We start from the raw sequence: 22,398 nt of genomic DNA, 5'->3' as shown, positions 1-22,398 counted from the left end.
GTCTTCAGCGAAGGAGACTCCACAACCTCTCTGGGCAGCCTATTCCAGTGCTCTGCCACCCTTGAAATAAAGATGTTTCTACTCATATTCATATGGAACCTCCTATGTTTCAGTCTGTGCCTATTGCCTCTCATCCTATCATTGGGCACCACTGGTCTCATCCTCTTGACACCCATCCTTGAGATATTTAATAAGCATAAATAAGATCCCCTCTCAGCCTTCTCTTCTCCAGGCTGAACAGAACCAATTCTCTCAGTCTTTCATTGTAAGAAATATATTCCAGTCTCCTAATCATCGTTGTAGCCTGCCACTGGACTCTCTCCAGTAATTCCGTGTCCTTCTTGAACTGGTGAGCCCAGAACTGGACACAGACTCCAGATGAGGCCTCAGCAGGTCAGAGTAGAGGGGGAGGAAAACCTCCCTCGACCTACTGAGCACACTCATTTTAATTCACCCCAGGATACTGTTGGCCTTCTTGGCCACAAGGGCACGTTGCTGATTCATGGTCAACCTGTTGTCCAACAGGACTCCCAGGTCCTTCTCCTCAAAGCTGCCTTCCAGCACATCAAACCCCAACCTATGCTGGTGCCTGGGGTTATTCCTCCCCAGGTGCAGGACCCTACACTTGCCCTTGTTGAATTTCAGTAGGTTCTTCTCTGCCCAGTCCTCCAGCCTGTCCAAATCTCACTGAATGGCAGCACAGGCTTCTGATGTGTCAGTCACTCCTCCCAGTTTGGTATCATCAGCAAACTTGCTGAGGGTGCACTCAGTCTCTTCATCCAGGTCACTGATGAACAGGTTAAACAAGATGGGATCCAGTACTGACCCCTGGGGAACACCAGTAACTACAGGCCTCCAACCAGACTCTGCACCATTGATCACAACCCTCTGGGCTCTGCCATCCAGCCAGTTCTCAATCCATCTCTCTGTCCACTCATCCAACCCACACTTCCTGAGGTAATATTCCATCTGGAAGCACATCCTCTAGAAGTACTGTTTTTTTTTTTTTCCTAAAACTCGCCTATAATCTTGGATGTGAAAGCTGGTTTTGCCAAACATATCATATTACATTATTTCTACTGGACATTGCAGTTTGACAGTACATTTCCTCATTTCAAATTTTATTAAATTGGAGCTTTGGAGAACTATCAAGTATTTACTAAGTATGTCTAAAATCCTTAAAAATTTCTTAGATGTTGCATAAGATAATTCTAAATATCGCTGCTGCAAGACAATTTACTACAATTTGTGCAGTTATTCTGTTATTCTCTCATATTAGTACATATAAAGTGGAATTGTACATAAATCACAACTTTTTATAGGGAGACGATAGTTTAATTTTCTACAGAATTTATTGGCTACTAGAATGGATTGTTTGATTTTATGGTGAGGAGATGTTTGGCCAGATTCAGTGCCTGAATTTTAGCAAATAACTCCAGAGTGTGGACAAGAGAGTTCCATGGACCTCTGCTGCACTGAAGACACCCTTGCTAAGTCAGTCTCATGACAGAGATGAAAGAACAAAATACCAGAGTCACTGAAAGCAGAGTCTCAAAAACAGTGCCCTGCACAGAAACTCACGTTGCCACTGCACATCTAATTCTTGTCTTCTAGGCAGACAACTGGAGAACTCTGATTTTGGAACTGTTGGGAGGTAGGGTGAAGAACTCTAATTTGAGTAAAAGATAGATAAAAAATTGAGAATAAGCAAGGCAAGATTTTCTGAAAAATGGGATCCTGCGTTACAGCCAGGTAGTAGAGAACTGTTAACTGGTCCAAACCTCTAATCTTTTCTGATTTTGTGACAATTTGTTTCTGCTTCCTGTATTAGTTAAAAATAACAATTTTTCCGTTAATACAGGTGACTCACTGGCACAGTCCGTACTTTTTTGCCTACTTCCCCGCAGCCTCTTCCTTCCCAGCTCTTCTTGCAGATATGTTGTGTGGAGGAATAGGATGTGTGGGCTTCTCTTGGGTAAGTTTATTGGGGTATGTACTGCTATGTGGTAATGGTGCTTCGACATGCCAAGATTTTAAGCATTTCAGTAACATTCTTCAAAGAAATTATTGACAGATAACAGTGAAGTCACAGGACTATTTTTATAGGTAAAATTGCCTTGACTTATTAAGTGTTTTCACATAGACACCCTGAAGGACTCCAGTATTAAAAGGTATTACCTCTTAGAAATTTTGCCTTTGAGAAATCACCAGCATTTAGAATTAGTGGTAGCAGTGCAAACTTACTGGTAATTCATTAAATAGTATGACTGTTGCCTGTCACCTGGTGTTTTAACTTCTCTTACCATCTGGATGAATAGAAAATTGTGTTAAAAACCCCACGTTCATATGAGATGGGCTCTTCTCAAAAGAGCTTCATACTGGATGTAAAAAAAAGATCCACAAGATGCAATCGTAGCTTTGACATTTGATAGTCATGCTTCTATGTGAGGCCCAGTTTGACATTTTTTTTAGTAAATATTAGAAACAACATGCACAAAATGGTCTTCAGGTCCTTAATTGATCTGGTAAAGTTAGTCAGCTAGTCTCTTCCTCTATAGTCAAAAGACAGAGAAAGTTCTTTCTCTTGTGGATCTTATTTCTCTTCATGGTCTAGTGAGGTTATTCCTTCTGTTCTGTTTTTCAACACAGGCTGCAAGTCCAGCTTGCACAGAGCTGGAGACTGTCATGATGGATTGGCTAGGGAAGATGATTAATTTGCCTGAAGAATTTTTAGCTGGGAAAGATGGCCAAGGTGGAGGAGTCATTCAGGTAAGGGGAGAAATGAAAAAACAATACAGGATGAGTTTGTAGATTACAAGATTTTGTAGAACCTTCGTAAGAAGAAACATAGAGAGGAAAGGTGTATTTTTTCTGCCACATGGGTTCCGTTCAGATTTTCAGAAAGATTGATATCCTGTGACAGTGGTCATATGTAGGTAGGATCATTGATGAAAGTAATGGTTTTCTTTTCGGAGCAGCTGAATTGTGAAACACTATTCTTTGTGAAGAATTGTTAGTAGATCAACTGAACATCACAATTAGAAATAGAAATACTGGACTATTAAAATAAAATGAAGGGCTGTTTAAAATTTGAACCCAAACAGTTCTATCAGTAGATAATACAATTTTCAGGCTATGATGGAGTATCTGGAATAGAACATAACGCCCAAACTTTGATGTTCAGTGCTTAGTGAAAGCTTACAATGACTGAACAGAGGATCTGTAGGATAATGAATATATCACCAATGGGCAAACTTGCATGCATAATAAAGCTATATTGTTTATCAACCGTGGCTCTAATAGCACATGGCCTTTCTGCAGACTCTGGCCACAGCTTTTAATCTAACTAAGATGGATCTTTACTATGAAAAAGGCTGAATTTTAAGCAATTGTTCTGTGCTCCTTTGGTAATCTCTGGAGGTCGGTCATGGGAGGTCAAGGCACAATCCATTTTATCCTAAGACAGGCTTCTAAAATGCATCTGAATTGCATGCTAGAAGTGGGGGTTCCTTTCTTCGATCCCAGCTGTGAATGCCTACAGCATATTCCAGTGAATTCTTCCCAACATCCTTCCAGGCAAGCACGAATTTAACCCAACTGCTCTGATTCTCCCAGGTGGAACTGCACCTACGCCAGTGTATTTCCAAAATAACTCTTTACTCATTGGCTTGCTCTCTTAGTATATTTTTCATTACAATTACTAGGGACAGGGTTATGCTCAAGAAATCAAGCTTTTGTCATGCATCTCCACAGTATTTCTTTTGTACCAGTGAAAGCAAGCAATTATGCCCGATGGTTATCAGCAGGAAATACTGCCCTTCCAGGCTGACAATGCTGGATTGCCCATAATTTTCATCAGAAACCAGTCAGTTTCAAGAATCAAAAGTGGGCTCTGTGTTCCTGCTTACAATGAAGTCATTTGTGCTGCAGATTGTCTTGTCTTGCTCTTGAAACAATAACAACACCAATAAGAGAGCGTGATGCAAAGACAACATGAGCATGTGAAAGTGCCAGTCATTCCCTTGGTAAATACCACATAATTATGGTGGTATCGGGTAAAACCGAGCCTGTGAAAATTGGCTCTTAATTACATTTGAAAGCCTATGTCAATATGAAGCACTTTGTTGTTGCGTGCAGGATGACACTTGAAAGTGGCAAAAGATGAAAGAAAATTTCAGTTCAGAGCGCTGGTGGACATGAACATCAGCTCTTGCTGCTCTTTCTTCCACTTCTTGAGCCTGCTTGCCATGGCAACCTTTGTTTGCTTGCGGTAAAAGGAAAGGTATCATCATCCTTCACCTAATGTAGAATACAGCATTCAAGAGGAGAAAAAACAGCTTTTAAAAATAAGTGAGAAAGCAACTTTCTTCCTGAAGCTTGTATCCTGCTGTTCATTCTAGACAGACTGCTGAAAAGTGTACCTCCTTCAAATTTTAAAGAGTTTTCTTGCTCTGCAAAGAAAAAGTGTTTTAAGGGTGAAACAAAATGAGACTCAGCCTATCTTGGGCCTGGCAAAAACCACTGCTGATACGTCTTTCTTGTCAGATAGCCTAGTAGTTCAAGGATCAAGAGGTTTTTTCGTTAAAAATATTTAGCAGAAAACTTCGTTGCCAAGTGAATATAAGAGCCTTACAAACAAGGTTCTGCAAACACTGTAAGCTTCAGTATAAAAAAGGTACCTTGTGAAAACTGAGGCAAGGTGAAACACGATGAGGTATCCGAAAGTATTTCCCTGTTGCTGGATTCAGATGCCTTTAGGTTGTGTCGCGTCTCTGGATCAGGAGGCAACGGGCCCTTTCCCGTTCATCCTTCTTTCTGTGTAAGGAAATTCCTACAAGAACTGTCGCATACATGAACTGTGCACCAGCCTGGATGAACAGCCAGGATGCCAGGACATCTTGTGGCTCTCCTCAGAAGGCTGAGGCTGTTCTAGGTCATTTACCCACCCAGACAGGCAGTCTCCAGAATAGAAGGAGCTTAAATTTCCAGATCTCAAATTAATGCCTTAACCTTTGTAATTTCCTACAGCCATTTTGTTTTATCTATTTGCATGCATTGCTTCAATATGCATACTCCTTACATGTCCTGGAAAGACACTAACAGTTTTACAGGGCCTTATCATTAAACAACAACAAAAATCCCCACAACAACAAAAGCCCACAAAGAAGAAAAAAAGACGTTTTCTCCACATATCTTTGAAAGACTTTCATGTGTCCTCTTAAAGACATCTTTCAATAAAAGTATTAATTAGTCTTAAAGGTAAGGGTGATAGAATGACCTTTTGTGTGAAGAAACCAGGTTTAAAAGGTTGTTTTGAGTGATTTGCCCGACACAAGATGGATTTAGGTCTTGCACACAGGCTTAGTGTTGCCCAACTTCACTATGAAGACATACAACCCACCTGAAAACCTGTAGGAGCATCACAATAAGTTTCAGTGGTTTGCACAAATGAAAAGTATTGCCAGGTGCTGAACTGCTGGAAAGGGGATTATTTCAGGCAACATTGTCTGAAAGTATATGGCCTTTATGCAGGTCTTCTAATTATGCAGGGTTCTTTAGAAGATTATATACTGCTTGGGAAAAACAAAACCAAAACCAAAACCAACCAACCAAAAAACCCCACAGCTTTTCAACAGAGGGAGGAGTGCATTTTGGTACAACATAAGAAACATCACTCCAAAATTAGCTTGTTGACCCTGGGGTTATTTCTGGGACATACTTATTAATATAAGCAACTGTATTCATTGCACTGTTATGTGCTTGGCAGAGGAAGATTCACATGACAGTTGTTCAAATTTCAAAGTACCTAAAAACTCTGTATTTCGTGTGAACACCCAAAATCATTTAAATTTATGTACATGTGTTTACAAACTGTTACTTATAGTTTAAAAGAGCAGTATAGAGCTTGTTTCTGGTCTAGAGGAAAACCATAAAAAAGAATTTGTGTAAACATGTATTCTCTTGCGAAATTTACAGATCAATTGATACAAAAAATTCCTCTCTTTGTTGTCACTGAGTACCCAAGACACAATTTAAACTCATATTTTGTGAGTCAAAGTGCAATTTAGAAAGTGTGTGACCGTTCTTTCCACCTGTGTGTTTTGATGAAGAAAACACACACAACTAAGACTTTGAAATACAGTTAGCCATATTTAATCATAGCTTTTTTGCCTTTTTAGGTTTTTTTTATCTTTTAGCCACAAAAATTGACTTGCCCAGGCCAATTCTAGATATTAAATAAGTGTTATAATTTTGCATGTTGCTTGACAGAAATGAGAGTAGACAGTCAGATTCTGATGGAAGTTAAATGTGCAGAAATCCAGAGTAATAGAAATCAAGAGTTACTCTGCCATTGTTACTAGTTAACAAATGATTGGTTGCTGTGTTGAAAGCCTTTTCACATACGTTTTAGTCTGTGAGTCCAGCTTTCTGATTGCAAAGCTATTGCCTAAACTGAACAAGCATAGGGATTAAAGAGAGCAGAAGATGGAGGCACCAGGAAAGAGACCAAGACTGAATAGACATTCTTCCCTTGCTGTTATATATATCCTTAAAAAACATGAGATTGCATGGTTTCTTCTATGCAGTTTCTGTTAACAACCTGGCAGGTTCATACAGAAGAAAATGTTGCTTTTCTTCTTCTGGAATATCTTTCTTTTGAACCGTCCTTCAATTTGTCTCACAGGGAAGTGCAAGCGAGGCCACTCTGATTTCCCTGCTTGCTGCAAGGACAAAAACCATCAGACGGGTGCAGTCAGAAAAGCCTGAGCTAACAGAAGCTGACATCATGGGCAGGCTGGTGGCCTATGCATCTGATCAGGTGAGTATCTCTCAAAACCATGGAGATATGGGGACTACACTTAACCATTTCAGCCATCTCAATAGGCAGGTGAATTAAGTATAAACTCTTTGGGTTGGTAATTGTTTGGTTTTGCTTGTTTCAATCTTACTGTACATCATAAGTAGGCTGGAACCTTGTGTGTTCTACCATAATACTAAGAACAAATATCCAGAGTTCGGTGTTATGGAACTATTGCTTCTGTAAAAAAAGAGCTACTTTAAAGTAAAAAAATGTACTTGAGTAAGGTTTTAATTTCAATTGTGTTGAGTAAGTCTAGACCATCTTTTGTTACATCTAGGCTTGTGTGTCTGTGTGCACACACATTATTTTCCTCCCATATACACGTACAAACAAATAAACATACATTCTTCCCCTGTATGCATGCATGGGTGCAGGTGCATGCACACAGACAAATCTAGTGCATGAATATAAAGCAAATTGGTCACAGTACTTGAAGAAGTCCAAAACATCATTATTTTTTTTAAAAAAACCAACTCCTAACAACTCCATGTTATCTATTAAGCTATCTTGTAAGAAAACAGAAAACATAATCCTTGATTTCTGGCTGTGAGTGGTATTTAGCAGACTGCGTTAGGGTAAATTCTCAGCAGGCCAGGACCGTGAGAGGCTTTTACTGTTAATGAAAGCAAATTTTATTTTTGTGAGTTCTGCTACTTTTACCTTTCTGACTGCCTAATCCTACTGAAAGGCCAAGCAATGTTGCTTCCCTTAATAGCTGTGACACTTTCTTATCTAAATGTCAATGAGATAGAAGAAATTTCCTTAATACGTGATGTTTCGTTTAAAGTAATATCTGATTCTGCATAATAAAATGGCCAAGTTTCAGGCTTACCTTGATTTACTATTTTATCTTGATTTACTGTTTTACTGATGGTAAAGCCTTTGACACTGTATCCCACAGCATTCTCCTGAAGAAGCTGGCAGCTCATGGCCTGGATGGGTGTACTCTTTGCTGGGTAAAGAACTGGCTGGATGGCCTGGCCCAAAGACTTATGGTGAACGGAGCCCAATCCAGTTGGTGGCCGGTCACAAGTGGTGTTCCCCAGGGCTCAGTATTGGGGCCAGTTCTGTTTAATCTCTTTATCAATGATCTGGATGAGGGGATTGAGTGCATCCTTAGTAACTATGCAGATGACACCAAATTGGGTTTGAGTGTTGATCTGCTGGAGGGTAGAAGTCTCTACAGAAGGATCTGAACCTACTGGATCATTGGCTGAGGCCAATTGTATGAGGTTTAACGAGGACAAGTGCCAGGTCCTGCACATGGGTCACAACAACCCCAGGCAGTGCTATACGCTTGGGTAAGAGTGGCTGGAAAGCTGCCTGGGAGAAAAAGATCTGGGAGTCTTGATTGACAGCTGGCTGAATATGAGCCAGCAGTGTGCCCAGATGGCCAAAAAGGCCAACAGCATCCTGGCTTGTATCAGGAATAGTGTGGCCAGCAGGACTAGAGAAGTGATTGTGCCACTGTACTTAGTGCTAGTGAGACCCAACCTTGAATCCTGTGTTCAGTTTTGGGCCCCTCATCATAAGAAGGACATTGAGGTGCTGGAGAGACTGCAGAGGAGCGCGATGAAGCTGGTCAGGGGCCTGGAACGCAAGTCTTATGAAGAGCAGCTGAAGGAACTGGGGCTGTTTAGCCTGGAGAAAAGGAGGCTGAGGAGAGACCTTATCGCTGTCTGCAACTACCTGAAAGGAGGTTGTAGCATGGAGGGTGTTGGTCTCTTCTCCCAAGTAACAAGTGATGGGACGAGAGAAAATGGCCTCAAGTTGTGCCAGGGGAGGTTTAGATTGGATATTAGGAAAACGTTCTTCAGGGAAAGGGTTGTCAGGCATTGGAACAGGCTGCCCAGGGAAGTGGCGGAGTCACCATCCCTGGAGATGTTTAAAAGGCATTTAGGTGTGGCTCTTAGGGACATGGTTTAGTGTTGTATGGTTGGACATGGTGATCCTGAGGGTCTCTTCCAACTGAAAAGATTCTATGATTCTATGATTCTACTACCAGCACTGGAGAACAAGTTAAAAGTGCACTTGTTCTTTGCTGGTGGGAAAAGGGGCTACCCTTGTAGAGTGAAAAGAGTTAGGACAAGAAAATATGAGGAAAGATAACTGTTTTCAAAAGGCATAAGGGATATTTGTCCTTTTTTTTTTTTCCTTTTTTTTTTTTTTTCCTCTGGGACCTAAATGTCTGTGTTGCACAGATTGCCAGTCCCAGAGTTCAGGCTCTGACCCAGTGATGCGCAAAGCCTTTTATTTTCTTTTTCATGTTTTTGTTCCATGTAAGTGGCTGACCTGAAATGAGGACTGACAGGTCTTCCTATCCACTGAAGGTCAGAGAATCTTATGTTTACAGGAGGATTTGCCTTAAGATATTGCTGACCTTTTGAAGCAGATTGTTGCAGAGCTCACCGGTCCTCCTGCATTAAGAACAGACCTGTGTGACTCATAAGCAGTAATCCGCAAACGGAAGTAAGCCTAAGCCATTCTGTGGGAGAGAAAACCATGCACTGACAGAGCACAACACTGTAAGAATGCATTAGGAGGGAGGTAAAAAGTTGGCTGGTAAGGAGACCCAGAGCAGAAAGCTGAACTCAGATCTTGGGAGATCATTTTAGCCTCTCAGCATTTTGGGAAAATATCTCATTTAAATATTTTTCCGTTGTGTTAATGAGCACAGAGCATGGCTGGTAACAAAGCTTTCCCCAATAACTACTTGGGCATTTGGGGACAACAGAAGAGGATCCCCATTGGTTTTAGTGCCCGGGCTATCCTGCCTGAGGCTTCTTTTGCAAGGGACAGCCAAAATGAGACCTCAGAGCTGAGAGGAACATCCAGCTACCCCTGACAGGAGACACCTGACTGTTTCAGACCAGGACAGAAGTCAGGGTAGCTTTTTGATATTCTCAAATATTCTCACGCCATTTCCTTCATCATCCTTTTTCTGACATGTTTATTTGGCTACCTGAAGCAGCTGCCCACTCATTTCAATTATTTCTGTTTGGTTCCTTGCTCTTCTCAAGGGTGGTGGGAGGTTCCTGAGTATTTTGATGAGCACCAGGAATTTCGTGCAGCAGGTCACCGAAAGATTTGTTCTAATGCAAAAGCATCTTGGCAGCTTTAATCTTAAGCTTGTGAATGGCTGTAGTTACCAGAGAGCCTTAGTACAACTTTGGGGGGTTTTGACTGGCTAACAGCCTCGGTGTAATATTACAGTTTGCTATTTATAATTCTTGCATAAATCAGGTATAAAATACCTCTTTCCATTGTACAGTTGAAGGAAGTTTGATGTTGCTGTGGTACACACATTGTTTTTCACTTCAAAAGCAGTTAGTTCCATTTCAAGTCTAGACTTCTATATTTGCTCAAGCTGGTGCCTAATTAGTTTGCCAAAGTACTTTCACAAAAGGCCCTGCTGAGATACAAGTTAGTAGTCCATATGCCTTTAAAACACATCATTCCTGGGATATGTAAAGTTGAAAGGCAGAAACTTAATCTTCATCTGGCAGAACCTTTATCTTCTTCAACCTGTGTTTTGGCTTAATATTTTCCATGATTCTGTGCTAAGTTAGAATAGAATTAGTAAGTGCTCTTGTAGGTACTAGCAAGAACCTACAAGGGTAGGACAGAGATTATGAATGAGAATTGTCACGATATGAAAACATGGGGGATTTTTCTCTTTCAAATTAATTATGATTAATTAAATTGTAGAAGGTAGAAGGTAAAATAGCTCTTTTATGTTTGTTTTTAGTCATGCTTTAAAGGACATTCTTTTGTGGCTATACGTACCTTTTATTGTTAATAGAGGTATTATAGTATTGTACTTCAGAATTTCATAATAATTTATTAGTGGTATTTTTGTTTTTATTTACTGACACTTGCTTTATGTTATAAAAAGTATTATTTAAGGACAGTTCAAGTAAGATGAGTTATAAATCAAATAACATATTGGGAATGATCCTTAATTGCCTACCAAAATGCATGAATGACTGAACCACAATCTAAAAAAAGGGTAACGTAAGAAAATATCTCCATGTATAATATACCATGATGTATATTTTTTTAGGGTTTGGCAATGCTGTATGCCATAAAAATATGCTAGTGAGCAAATTAATACTTATTAGGCAAGCTGACTATTTGCATTTCTTTTGGTTGATTTGGAGCCAAATCCAGAAGCTCTTAATCAATGCTGCTGGAGTGTGAAGATGTTAATTAAAGCTCTCACTAAGGGTAATTGAACTCTTGCCTGAATGATGCCATGGCAATGGCTTCAAGAATACTTCAGGATTTCTATTATTCTATTAGTGTATTTGTGTATATGTGTGTATGTATGCATATAGATGTGTTTGTACTTGTCTCCATCTGTCTGTCTGTCTATCTGTATGAAAGAGGGAGATGTATGTATGTGTTACGTACCAGCAACAGTCCCAGGATCTCAAGTACTTGCTTCAGTTGAAAGAAATGATGTTGTCTTTTCAAATCCAAATTAACTTCTTACATTCTAAAAAAAGGTATCTGTCTTAAAACCTGCCAATTTCCTTGTAGGCTCATTCATCAGTGGAAAGGGCTGCATTAATTGGTGGAGTGAAGATGAAAAATGTTTCTTCTGATGATAAATTCAGTGTTTGTGGTTCAGCCCTGAAGAAAGTTTTGGATGAAGACAAAGCTTCAGGTCTTATCCCCTTCTTTGTGAGTACTGGATTTTAATTACTCAGTGGATTTATTGCTTCTGATAAGCTACATGAGTAGATGATCTCATCCCTAACAGAGGGATCGATAGGCAGCCTAGCTCGAATACTAGGACAGGTCCCATGAGTATTCTTTGCACACCTTTCTGTGCAGTATAAGCGACTGATTTAAGCAGCTGGTTTCACTTCTTAGCAAAAATGTTATATTAGACAGTTGAATAAATGCAGGTGAGTTTTGTACTTTCATTGTAATCCTGCAATGTTATAATCTCCTAACACTGCAGTTCTGAACTGCCCCTTTTACACATGTATACTTTTCTTTTTCAGGTTCTAACTTATTAATACATAAAACAAGTTTAAAGGCCATAAATTAAATGATGGTATCTCAAAATTAGGTATTTTCTATAAAAAACAGTTTTTACTCCTCACTACTTCAGCAAATAAATCAACCTCCATGACACACTCCAAATATCAGTACGATCAGACTTTGTCACACAGTCATTTGTCAGTATGTGACTTATCTCTAACAGGTGAGCTATAGGGAACCTGGCCTTGAAAGTTTTAAGGTGTCATCATTTCTTATTATCTGTCCACTTTCCCTTCCAGCGATTCCTGCTTCCACAGCAGTCCAGCAAAAGCAAAAGGTGATATCTCAGTAGGTAAAGCTCATAATACCCTAGTTTTTGACACAGAACAGTGCTTGATTGGATAAAATTCTGAAGTTTAGTTCTGTTGTAAGTACCTATTATAAACACCTGATTGAAAATAATATTTACTTATTCATCAGATCAACTCCTCCTGTCCGTTTAAAACACCATCTTATTATTTCAAGTTAAAGCAAGATTTTACCATTTGTTCTTTTCATGGAGTAAGTAACCTCTGTTGTGTTTTTGTACATCATCAACAAAAGTTTTTGCTCATTTCTCAGCATTATGCCTCTACAAATCTTGATATAGACCACAATCTGTATAGATCTATAATGGGGTATAATATGCTTCCAAGTATACATTTTTACTGGGCTCCACTAAAGAAAAAATAGAAGGAAAAAACCTCCTATTTTACAACCATGAACTTTAGAATTGGGATTTTTTAAGAGTCAAAAATATGTCACGATTTTTTCAGAAAAGTCATGTCTGATGACCATTTATTCTTTTCTTTCATGTGGTAACATTTTGAAAAGGGCTAATGTGACTTAAATTTCTATTAACTATTTTCAGAAGAATTAGCAGATTAAGCTTGTTTATAGTCATGGATAAATAGCAAATAGGACAAAGAAGCTTAAATTTCACCAAGTTCTTTTGAAAATGTAATCTTTTTCCTCTTTGTATTATTAACCTTCGGTGTCTGTTTTTCTGTAGTATGAGGATGACTAGGGTGAAAAGTGTTTTTCATATGTGCAGAATGCAGCTAATTTCTAGCCTGCCTATAACTAGTGAGCCCTTGGGATGGCCAAGCACATCTCGTCAATTGCTTTCCAATATAGTAAGACTATGACTGAGAAACAAAGCATCTGTAAGGCTGCCTAAATGAAGTTTCTTCTGTGGGCTGCACCTATTGAAGTGAAGATGTGCCTCAAGGCTTGCTTTATTTCTCTGTTATATGGTACCACCTCATTATATGTTATATAAGATTGTACTTGTTTATCTTTAACAAAACAATTACAAGTACAGCACTATATCAAATTTCCGTGTACTAATTACAAATTTAATGTGTTTTTTCCTCATCTTTGGTCCATTAACAAAAAACTGCAACTTGCCCCACATCAATATTCATTCCTTATTAGTTTTTCCATGTGTAGCAAGAAGAAATAAAAAAATCTGGTTTATGCATTCAGTGACACCTTTACAAAGGATGATTTAACTGCTGTTTTTCTTCCTCTGTTTGCTTAGCTGTGCCTAAGAGGCTTTCAAAGACAGGAGAGGCTCAGTCTGAGTTAATATGGCCTGTGCCAGGTCTTCCATTTATTTGTATACATAAAACATGTCAGCTTAGATTAAACTATATCTCATTATCTTTATGGTCGGCCTCTCAGCTCAAAAGGTGTGTTAATTGTCTGTCACGCTGAGCAGCAGTCCACGCACTGCGTTAGTGCTCCTTTTTCTGGCTTGCAGATTTCAAAAGCCTTTCCATTTCTTCCGTTCTTGAGTAATTTGGTGCTATTTTATTTTGTTCTGGTGACAAAGATACGCGCATTGCCAAGGAAACACCTTAGGCCACTTTATTCCTTGTCTCCCTGTATTCACTGATCCTTCACTAAGGGGAGCGATTCAACATCAAAGCAGAAAGTTTAACAGAAGAAATTCTGCCAGAAGAGGCAGCGGAGACATCATTCCTAATGAAGAGCTCTTGGTTGCATTCAGGCTGATGCAGTTCCCCTTTATCAGCAAAAAAAAAAAATAATTTGTGGGAAATTAAAAAGAAGATACAAGCAAATTACAGTGCCTTATAGGCACTATTCTCCTCTTATAGGTAATGAATAAACAAGGAATCATTACACGGAACTTCATGGAAATGCTTTGCTTGTAGAGGTGAGCTGAGGATCGGGGCGCATTTGCTTAGTGTGAAACAGGTTCTGTTGTTGCAGCAATCTGGTAATTATAGGTTTGCTTTCCACATACATAGGATTTGGAAGCCTTTTTTGGGGAGAGGCATTGTCTTTATGATGAGTCTTTGAATTCCTATCCACCATCAGTATCTTTTAGCAATAGTAATGTCTACATCACTTTGTTCAGTGAAGGCTATTGCCAATTAGTGTACCCAGACCTCTGATTTTCTTTCATTTTTTAATTTTTAAGTTCATACTTGTGTTAATTTGTCTCTTTCAAAATACTTTTGCAGAAATTCACACAGATATATTTTCATATAGTAAAGCAAGCAGACTGTGGAAACAAAGCACTAACTGTGTCAGGTATTGAGGTGCTAAAGTTGCCACGATTTACTGAGGAGTAATTTCCAAGTGTGGCTGATAGGCAGCCCTTCATCTGGCCACCAGCTGAGGGGGAGCTGTAACACATGTGCTGAAGTCAGGTCCATTTCATTAATTGTAAACACTAATTGGTGGTTAAGCAGAAGCGTAAATGCTGCTCTCAGTTAGGCCCTATTCTCCCAGCTTGAGACAGGCCTCTGTTGGATGGATGTTGACCAGGTTGCTCAATTGTGGAGACCACTAAGCTGAGCACGGCTAAATTCAGAGGTAGGGTTTGCTGCATTCCAGCCTAGTTCACTTGAAAGTATATAAGTGGCCTGTGAGCTTTATGCTGTCTTTTGTAAATCAACACTGATATGTTGCAGCTGGCATAGATATAGTACAATATAGTTCAACAACCCCATCCAGTATAAAGCTGCTCTAACATGATTGCTTTGCTGCTGAACAAAGCCCAGCGTGAAACCTCTCTGATTCTAGCTGAAGTGAATCTCCTTTTCAGCAGAAGTTAACGCTTAGATCCTGACCACAGTTTCCCATTTGGAAGAAGCATTCTCGAGACATGCACGGGCTTCTAGGGCAATGTTTCTTAACACACAGCTTGTGGATGATTGCTGCTTCATAAAATACTGAATGGTGGTTTAGTAAACAGTTGCAGTCTTCTTCAAGCCACAGACATTCTCATGAGTGCAATCTGGCGAACAACAGAGAAGGAAGAAATAAAAATAGTAGGAGAAGATAGACAATTCTCTCATTTTAGTTACTTGCAAATGAAAAAATTTGTGGTGAAACTGTGCAAAATGCATCCACTTTTTTTCAAAAGCTGTAGGAGGTCTTCCAGCTGAAAAGGCTGAGAGTCATTGCTCTCAGGCATCATTAAGATTCATGCATGTTCCCTGACACAGCTCTTGATTTCAGGAAAGTAATACATGACATGACTGATTCAAGTATTTGAGCTGTTTTGTATTCGCAAGCAGGGCTGAGTCAAATTCAAAGCGTACAACCTGAGAAGGAAAAGGCCTGCAGGCTGTACTTAGCCATCAGTCCCAATTCTGTGACGCAGCCGCTCCCCCGCCCTTTGCACAAATGAGATTTTGCTGGTGTTATACAGGTTACAAATTGAGTTAGATTCTTTGTATAGTACTGAGGCAGGGTAATGAGAGTCCTGACAAGAGCAGATTCTGTCACTTTAAGTGATTTCTGAGAATTAAAACAAGTAGCTTTGAGGCTTAGACACCTGGAGGGAACAACAAAATTATTTTAGAAACGGAGGTATACTTTACAAAACAAACCGTCATTTAAACAACTAAGCATATGCTTGAACTCATATAATCTCTCATCGAAGCAACATACTCCTTATCCTGATGTGAAGGAGAATATTTTAACTGCAGTGCAATGCTAGTAACAATAATGCGTGACTTTGTTTTGTGGATTCTCCATCATTATTTTAGTTGTTGGACTAACCAAGATAATTTCACTCTAATCTTGTCAGAAAGTCCACACCATATAATCATAAATTAAATGTACGAAAGCAGAGCTAAGTCTATAGTGCACTCTTTATTTGTGTATTTTCCAGTCCAATAGGTTAACCCCTATTCTTTATGTATACAGAAAAAATAGAATTTTCATAATGGTATCCTTCATTTCTTGTGACCCAATTTGTAGATCTGTAGTTCAGCCAAAGATGAAATTCAGGCTTCTCCTGATTGTGGGAACATCTTAGGTAGACAATAAGGTGATAAATATATTTTCATTCCATACATGCATGCCTTCTCATTAAAAAAAAGGGAGCAAACTTATTCCTTTAAAAAAAAATATCCTGCAGTCTTTTTAAAGCAACCTCTCTCTAAGGAGAATTAAACTTCCAGAGAAGTCATAGACGTACCTCAAGGCACTGTAATTATTCTGTTCTTTTCATGTGGCTCGAGAATACGGAAAGGCCAGGTACAGATAAGGATTAGATTAGTTGGAGGGAAAAATGTGTTAGCAGCCAAATTTTATAAACTATATATTCAATGTGCTTCTCATTTTCAGAACTGTATTTGTTTCAAACTCAGGTTCTAAGTAGCTTGATATGGAAAAAAAATACTAAATTGTCCTTTTCTTCTTTTAATAATATCTTTTCCCATAGCCAATATTTTTATTGGTGCAATGAAACATGATTATAGTTATTAATGTGGCTGTAATGATGACTTTGAGGGAACAGGTGCCCTGTCAGAGATAAAATGGTTTCAGGGTTTATATGATACATTTAATCATGTCTGCCCTATACAAAGGCAGGATATGACTTCCTCCAAGAGTATACGTAAATTTACATGAACGGAGTACTGTCTGTGTACTTTCCATTAAACAGAAAAATTCAGCTCCCTATGACAATTTAAAATATCTCTGAGGTATATGCTATAATATAGATACAGAAATGTTCAAAAGTGTACTTGAAAGAGAGGTTTTACTTCTCTAGCAATAGATTATTGAATTACTTCAATATTCTAGGGATGTATCATTTTAAATATCTGACTTTTTTAACACATATCCTCCTGCCCTTTTTACTAGTTTAATAAGTGGCAGAACAACTGTCTCTCACTTTGCATGAATTCTCTAAAAACCTGGAACTTGCAAACAAAAATCCCATCACGTTTATCCAACTCTGTCTCATAATCAGATTATTTTTTTCAAGATGTCAGCTCTTTCTGGTGTGCTGTTGCCACTTTATTTTATAGAATGAAAAGAAGAAAAAAAAAAAAGCTTGACGGGAAATGTGGAAAGCAAAAATCAATCAACATGTTAAAACTTCATGAGAAGATATTGGGAGGATTCGTTAGGGAACCTCCAGAGGGAAAATAAATTCTTAGTCCTGAGATGTGCACAGGACCTGCTTCAACATGTGACTGTAGATGATTTGTAACAGTCTCCAATGTCCAATAACTGATAGAAGTGAAAAAGTCAAGGGAATATCTAGCTTGAAAGTGAGCGACACCTTACAAATGAGGATGAGTGTTCAAGGGAACAAATGAAAGGGTAAATATTGGTAGCTATCGGACAGTCTGTTTAATTAGAGCAGGAATACTTAGTGCAAATGTGTGTCACCTTTTGCAAGAGAAGTAAAAAGACCTCCCAGAAAAGTCTGGCATCATTTAACATTTGAGTAATAGGAACTCCTAGAATTAATGAGTTATCAGTGAAATGCAGGAAAGATGGTAGGCGAATGTCTGAGCTAGAAAAAATAGAAAAGAGCATACACTTGGCAATCAAAATGTGATATTAGGCTAAAACAGATTATAGGATTTTGGCAAAAAATTTGCCATTGGCATAATAACATGGAATTGTTTTTCTCAGAAGTAGAAAGCTTGTTGTGCTGGAGAGAGAGAGACTAAAAGCTCAGAGCAGATAAGGCCACATCAGGTAACCTACACATGAACAAAATCCTTTGCTGTAGAAGTGCTTACTCACATCATGACGGCTTTAACAGAACAGGCCAAAAGTTCACCCAGTCCCAGGCACCGAAGCCACCAGCTGCATCCCTCAGCTGGGCACCAGCAACATGTCCCCATCCCACAGCAGCTCCATGATGAAGGCAGCAATGACAACAATGTGGACATTCTCTAGTACAGCAGGAAAATCTACTGCACTGGACAAACTAAGCAGATGCTTAAGAAATAGAAAATACTACTTGGCATGTTGGATGAGCCAGAGAAGTCCAATGCAGAGAAGGAACCCCTGGAAACCTTTCCTGATGGTATCACTCCTGCTACACAGGGGAGCAGTGAACCCAAAGACCCTGCATACCTACGCATCATGGAGCTGTGAGACAAAAATCCACTGTATGGAGTTTTTATCTATGTTTTGCTATGAAAGTACATTTGTTTTTTGAACGTGTAGTGGACTGACAAGTACCATCTAGGTGTTCCTTTGTCTTCTTGTAGGTCTTGTAATGAATTCACTGAGGGATATGCATGCACACACTCTCCTTGGAAAAATGTGGCTAGTGGCAGATATAGAGCATCCAATGAAAGTATCCACAGTGCACTTGGCAGAAAAAGTAACCAGAATTAAAAACCAAACCAAACCAAAACAAAATCTGGATTTGACATATTTATAGTCATCTCCTGGCTGTACTATAGTTTGTGTGTGACAAATTATCTAATTCCTTCATACTTCAATACTCTAACTAGAACTGAGCATACTTTATTAGCCTATTTCAACTGTAAAGTGTCTTTTATTATACAAAAATCCAGTGCAAGGCAAACCCCAGACCCAGTCTTTATTAGTGCTTACAAAAATGAGAGGTGTTTAACCCATAAGTGTTGCAATGAAAAATAAAATTATGTCAGGTTATATGCACTTGGTAGTTGTTTTTTGGGGTTGTAATTCTACCTGCATATCCCCAGTAAATTACTATAGCTCATTTTCACCTGGTTATACTATCTTTTGACTGTGAAACTTCAGCATTTATGTCACCCTGGCTTTTGGCTTGCTGGTCATGCAGCAGGATGCATTAAATCAGATATTAACAGAATGAAGGATGAATGTTTCCAGTATTTTAGGATGAATTTGGGAGAAAAAGTTTCTCTGTGAAAAGATCTTGCAAACTGAGTAGTGAACATGTGCTACTAGTGAACAGGTCCCAGGCTGCAGATCCATTGAGCACAAATCAATTACACATTTCTGTTACAGAGCTGTGGCTCTTCAGTTCAGGTAGTAACATTTTGTGATCCATTCTGTCAACAGCAATTCCAGCACCTTTAATTTGCTTGACTTCAGAGCTTGCTTATGTACAGTAAACTGCAAAACCTTTTGGTGATAATTGCTATGTGAGGTTAGCATTTGGCCACAAGATAAGCATGTAGAACACATAGAAAATATACAAAATATAGCATTAACATAATAGTGTGACTATATTACATTACCCATTGGTCACTTTTGTATTATTATATAGAATATATAATATTATTGTATTATAATATATTATATATATTATATTTTTATATTACTATTTTTTTTTTTTTAAAAATTAGATTCTCAAAAGTTCCACTGAAGGATAGGTATTGGCTAAAATAAATTAATTTGCCCTATAAAATCTGTTCTCTCTGTTTATTGTTGCCTTTGCAAACAGTTTTTTTATTTGATAATTTTCTTTGCTGTAAGATTTAATTTTTTTGCCTTTGTTATTTTGTCTCCGCAGTTCTGCGCAACACTTGGAACCACACCTTCCTGCTCCTTTGACAAACTGTTAGAACTGGGTCCTATTTGTAAGTCTTTGCTGCTACTTTCTAAAATTGCCAGTTTAAGCCACGTCGAGTCATTTCCAAATCATTTTTTAGTGTCAGTGTCCAGATTCAAGAAGGCTACTTATAGATGAAACCCTCAGTTAGTTTTCTTTCTAATATTAGGCTAAGCAGCAAACTTGCATTCTCAAACTGTTAAAGAGTAGAGGGGAAAAAAACACCTCAAGAGGTTTTTTTTGGGAGAGGAAGAAGAGTGTATGTTGGAACACTATCTGTTAAAACTTACTTTAAGTGCTTCAGTTTGTAACATTTTTCTTCAAGCCCTTCTAACAACTATTAAAAGCAGGAAAATATATTCCAAAAACCTGCGTGTACTCTCCTTAATCCTTTCTCTCCCTTCCCCAATTTCCTTCCTCTTGCAAGAAAACAGAATAGGTACCGGGGTGTTTGATACAGCGGTTGAGCCCTGGGCTCTTCATAATATTCTGTGTTCTATCCGTTGTGCCAGCTTTGATCTGCAGCAAGGCCTGGTCAAAAGAACTCACTTGCTGGCTGATGGCAATGCAGCAGAACTGCACCGTGTCTGGTCAAGTGTACATTTAGAACACGAAATTTATAGCTATAAGCAATTGGAAGCAGCCTCACAGGAACACGACATGATTTGATGTCCTGTTAATTTATTCTGGTGGGGCCTAAAACATTTGGGGTTTGTGAGGTGGTGACTTGCTCTGGAAGGTTTTATGGTAGCTTTTCTCTGTGCAGGTGAATTTTCTTCTTAATATACACGAGCAGTACTCTCAGGAAATAAAGGCAGTGTCTGAAACCAAGTATATTTAAAGATAAATAATAAATTGAACTTTGAACATCTTTTCAAATATACCTTAGTCGTGGATGTTATGATTAATATTTTAGTAACTTTTTCCACACTTTTATGCAAAAAGAAAATGTAGTTCACAAGATCGACAATTACAGCATGAACTTGGTGCCCAATTGCAAATCTGAATGGATATACGTCTGTATGGGGAAATACCCATCAGAATTATTTGGTGACCAGTGTAAAGATGTTATGTGGGCTTCAGTCATCAACTCAGCATTGTTACCGTGTACATTAATACAGCTGACGTATAGCAGAGTGTGAATACTAAATTACAGAGAATACATAGGAGGTACATAGGCTAAAATATTTCTGCAGAAACTATTCAGTGACTAATCAAAACTAGCACTTTCTTAACCTTCCAAAGCTTGCTCTTGCATACATGTTTCAGTCCTCAAAATAAATAGTTTGCTGCACATAGTTCAAAATCATGTGCACTCACAACCATCAACATGTAAAAAATACTGTTTAGAAATGTGTGTTTGTGATTCATGAGTCAGAAGTGAGGAGCACAGGTGAAACTCTAGCTCCTCTTGCTAAAGTAGTTTTATCAGCATAGAAATGATAACTACCTCTTTAGATACGTCTTTTAAAATAATGGTTCTTAAATAAAAATAATTTAATATTTTAAGTTGCTTAATATTAATAGAATGAACCTAGATGTGTAAGGACTCTGCTCCAGTAGAAGTGGGGAGGAAGAAGAATATTTTATGTATACATCTTTATGTATTAATAGAAACCCCGATGGTAGAAACATTTGATCTCTTAATTTTAAATTGCGAAAAGAATGACATCAAAGAAAAAGCTCTCAGGCACTTGGTTGCATGCAAATTAATAGGGCTTTTGAATCTGCTACTTAGCTTATTTCCCCTCTAATTACTTTTTTTTTTTTTAGGCAATAAGGAAAATATCTGGATGCATATTGATGCAGCCTATGCTGGGAGTGCATTCATCTGCCCTGAATTCAGGCACCTTTTAAATGGAGTAGAGGTGAGTGAAGTGTTTCTTCTATAGCAGCCTGCTAAAACCGGCCTCTTACATGGAATTTGTGTGTCTCTTGTGCATCCAACATTAATGGCTCTTCCAGCATCTCTAAGTATGTTGTACTTCAGTTTGCAATGCAAATGCCTGTATATTCTATACACATCGGTAATGTTAACACAATTTTTACTGGTTTATTCTGGGAGTATCCAAGTTAACACAACATGTAAAAGTTTGTCATTCGAAACAGCATGTAGTCATGAATCAACAAAGAATCTTACAAAATAGACATAGGAACATCTTCTCAAATATCCAAAAGGGCATGTTTATAACACCCTAATTCTGCAATGCACCAAAAAAAAAAAAAAAAAAAAAAAAAAAAAAGAAAAAGAAAAAAGAAAAAAAAGTTCAACTGACTAATGAGCTCATTATGTCTGATATTTTGCTTTCATCCTGGAATTCATATAGGATACAGCCAGTATCTGTACCTCAAACAGACAGGGTTTAATAACCAAGAGAGCTAAAATGAAATATTCCCCCAACATCGCTCCTGTTCCTTTTCCCCCCTCGCTGAGCTACGTGGCATTCAGTTGCTCAGATAAGAATGCTTCAATTTCCTGCTGCTCCCTCAGACACTCAGATAAGTCCTTGTCTTCCATGTCAGTGGAGAAAATATTGCTGTTTGGTAAAGCCAGAAGTTCAAACACAGCACTGATATGCTGTGGCTAATGAAGAAAGGGAGGGAAAACCCCCTCACAAATAAAGCATCTCTTTCTGATTCCTTTTTTATCAGCAAATGAAGCTGCTTGTAATTTCCTGTGGGGGAATATTTTTTAAATTATTGTTAT

The 22,398-nt window shown here is 38.5% G+C and overlaps 1 protein-coding gene across 1 annotated transcript in view; it reads left to right on the top strand.

The window, feature by feature from the left end:
- LOC135985154 (aromatic-L-amino-acid decarboxylase-like) overlaps positions 1-22,398 on the top strand; it is a 45,287-nt gene that overhangs the window by 3,942 nt on the left and 18,947 nt on the right. Inside the window, exons 2-7 of the mRNA XM_065628175.1 lie at positions 1,862-1,975; positions 2,650-2,769; positions 6,686-6,820; positions 11,405-11,548; positions 19,653-19,719; positions 21,465-21,559. Coding sequence (XP_065484247.1) covers positions 1,862-1,975; positions 2,650-2,769; positions 6,686-6,820; positions 11,405-11,548; positions 19,653-19,719; positions 21,465-21,559 — 675 coding nt within the window. The remainder of the gene's footprint in view (positions 1-1,861; positions 1,976-2,649; positions 2,770-6,685; positions 6,821-11,404; positions 11,549-19,652; positions 19,720-21,464; positions 21,560-22,398) is intronic.

The sequence above is a fragment of the Caloenas nicobarica genome, chromosome 2 (assembly GCF_036013445.1).
Source record: "Caloenas nicobarica isolate bCalNic1 chromosome 2, bCalNic1.hap1, whole genome shotgun sequence".
NCBI lineage: Eukaryota > Metazoa > Chordata > Aves > Columbiformes > Columbidae > Caloenas > Caloenas nicobarica.
The sequence above is the reverse complement of the archived record's forward strand: the minus strand, read 5'-3'. Positions and strand labels throughout refer to the sequence as shown.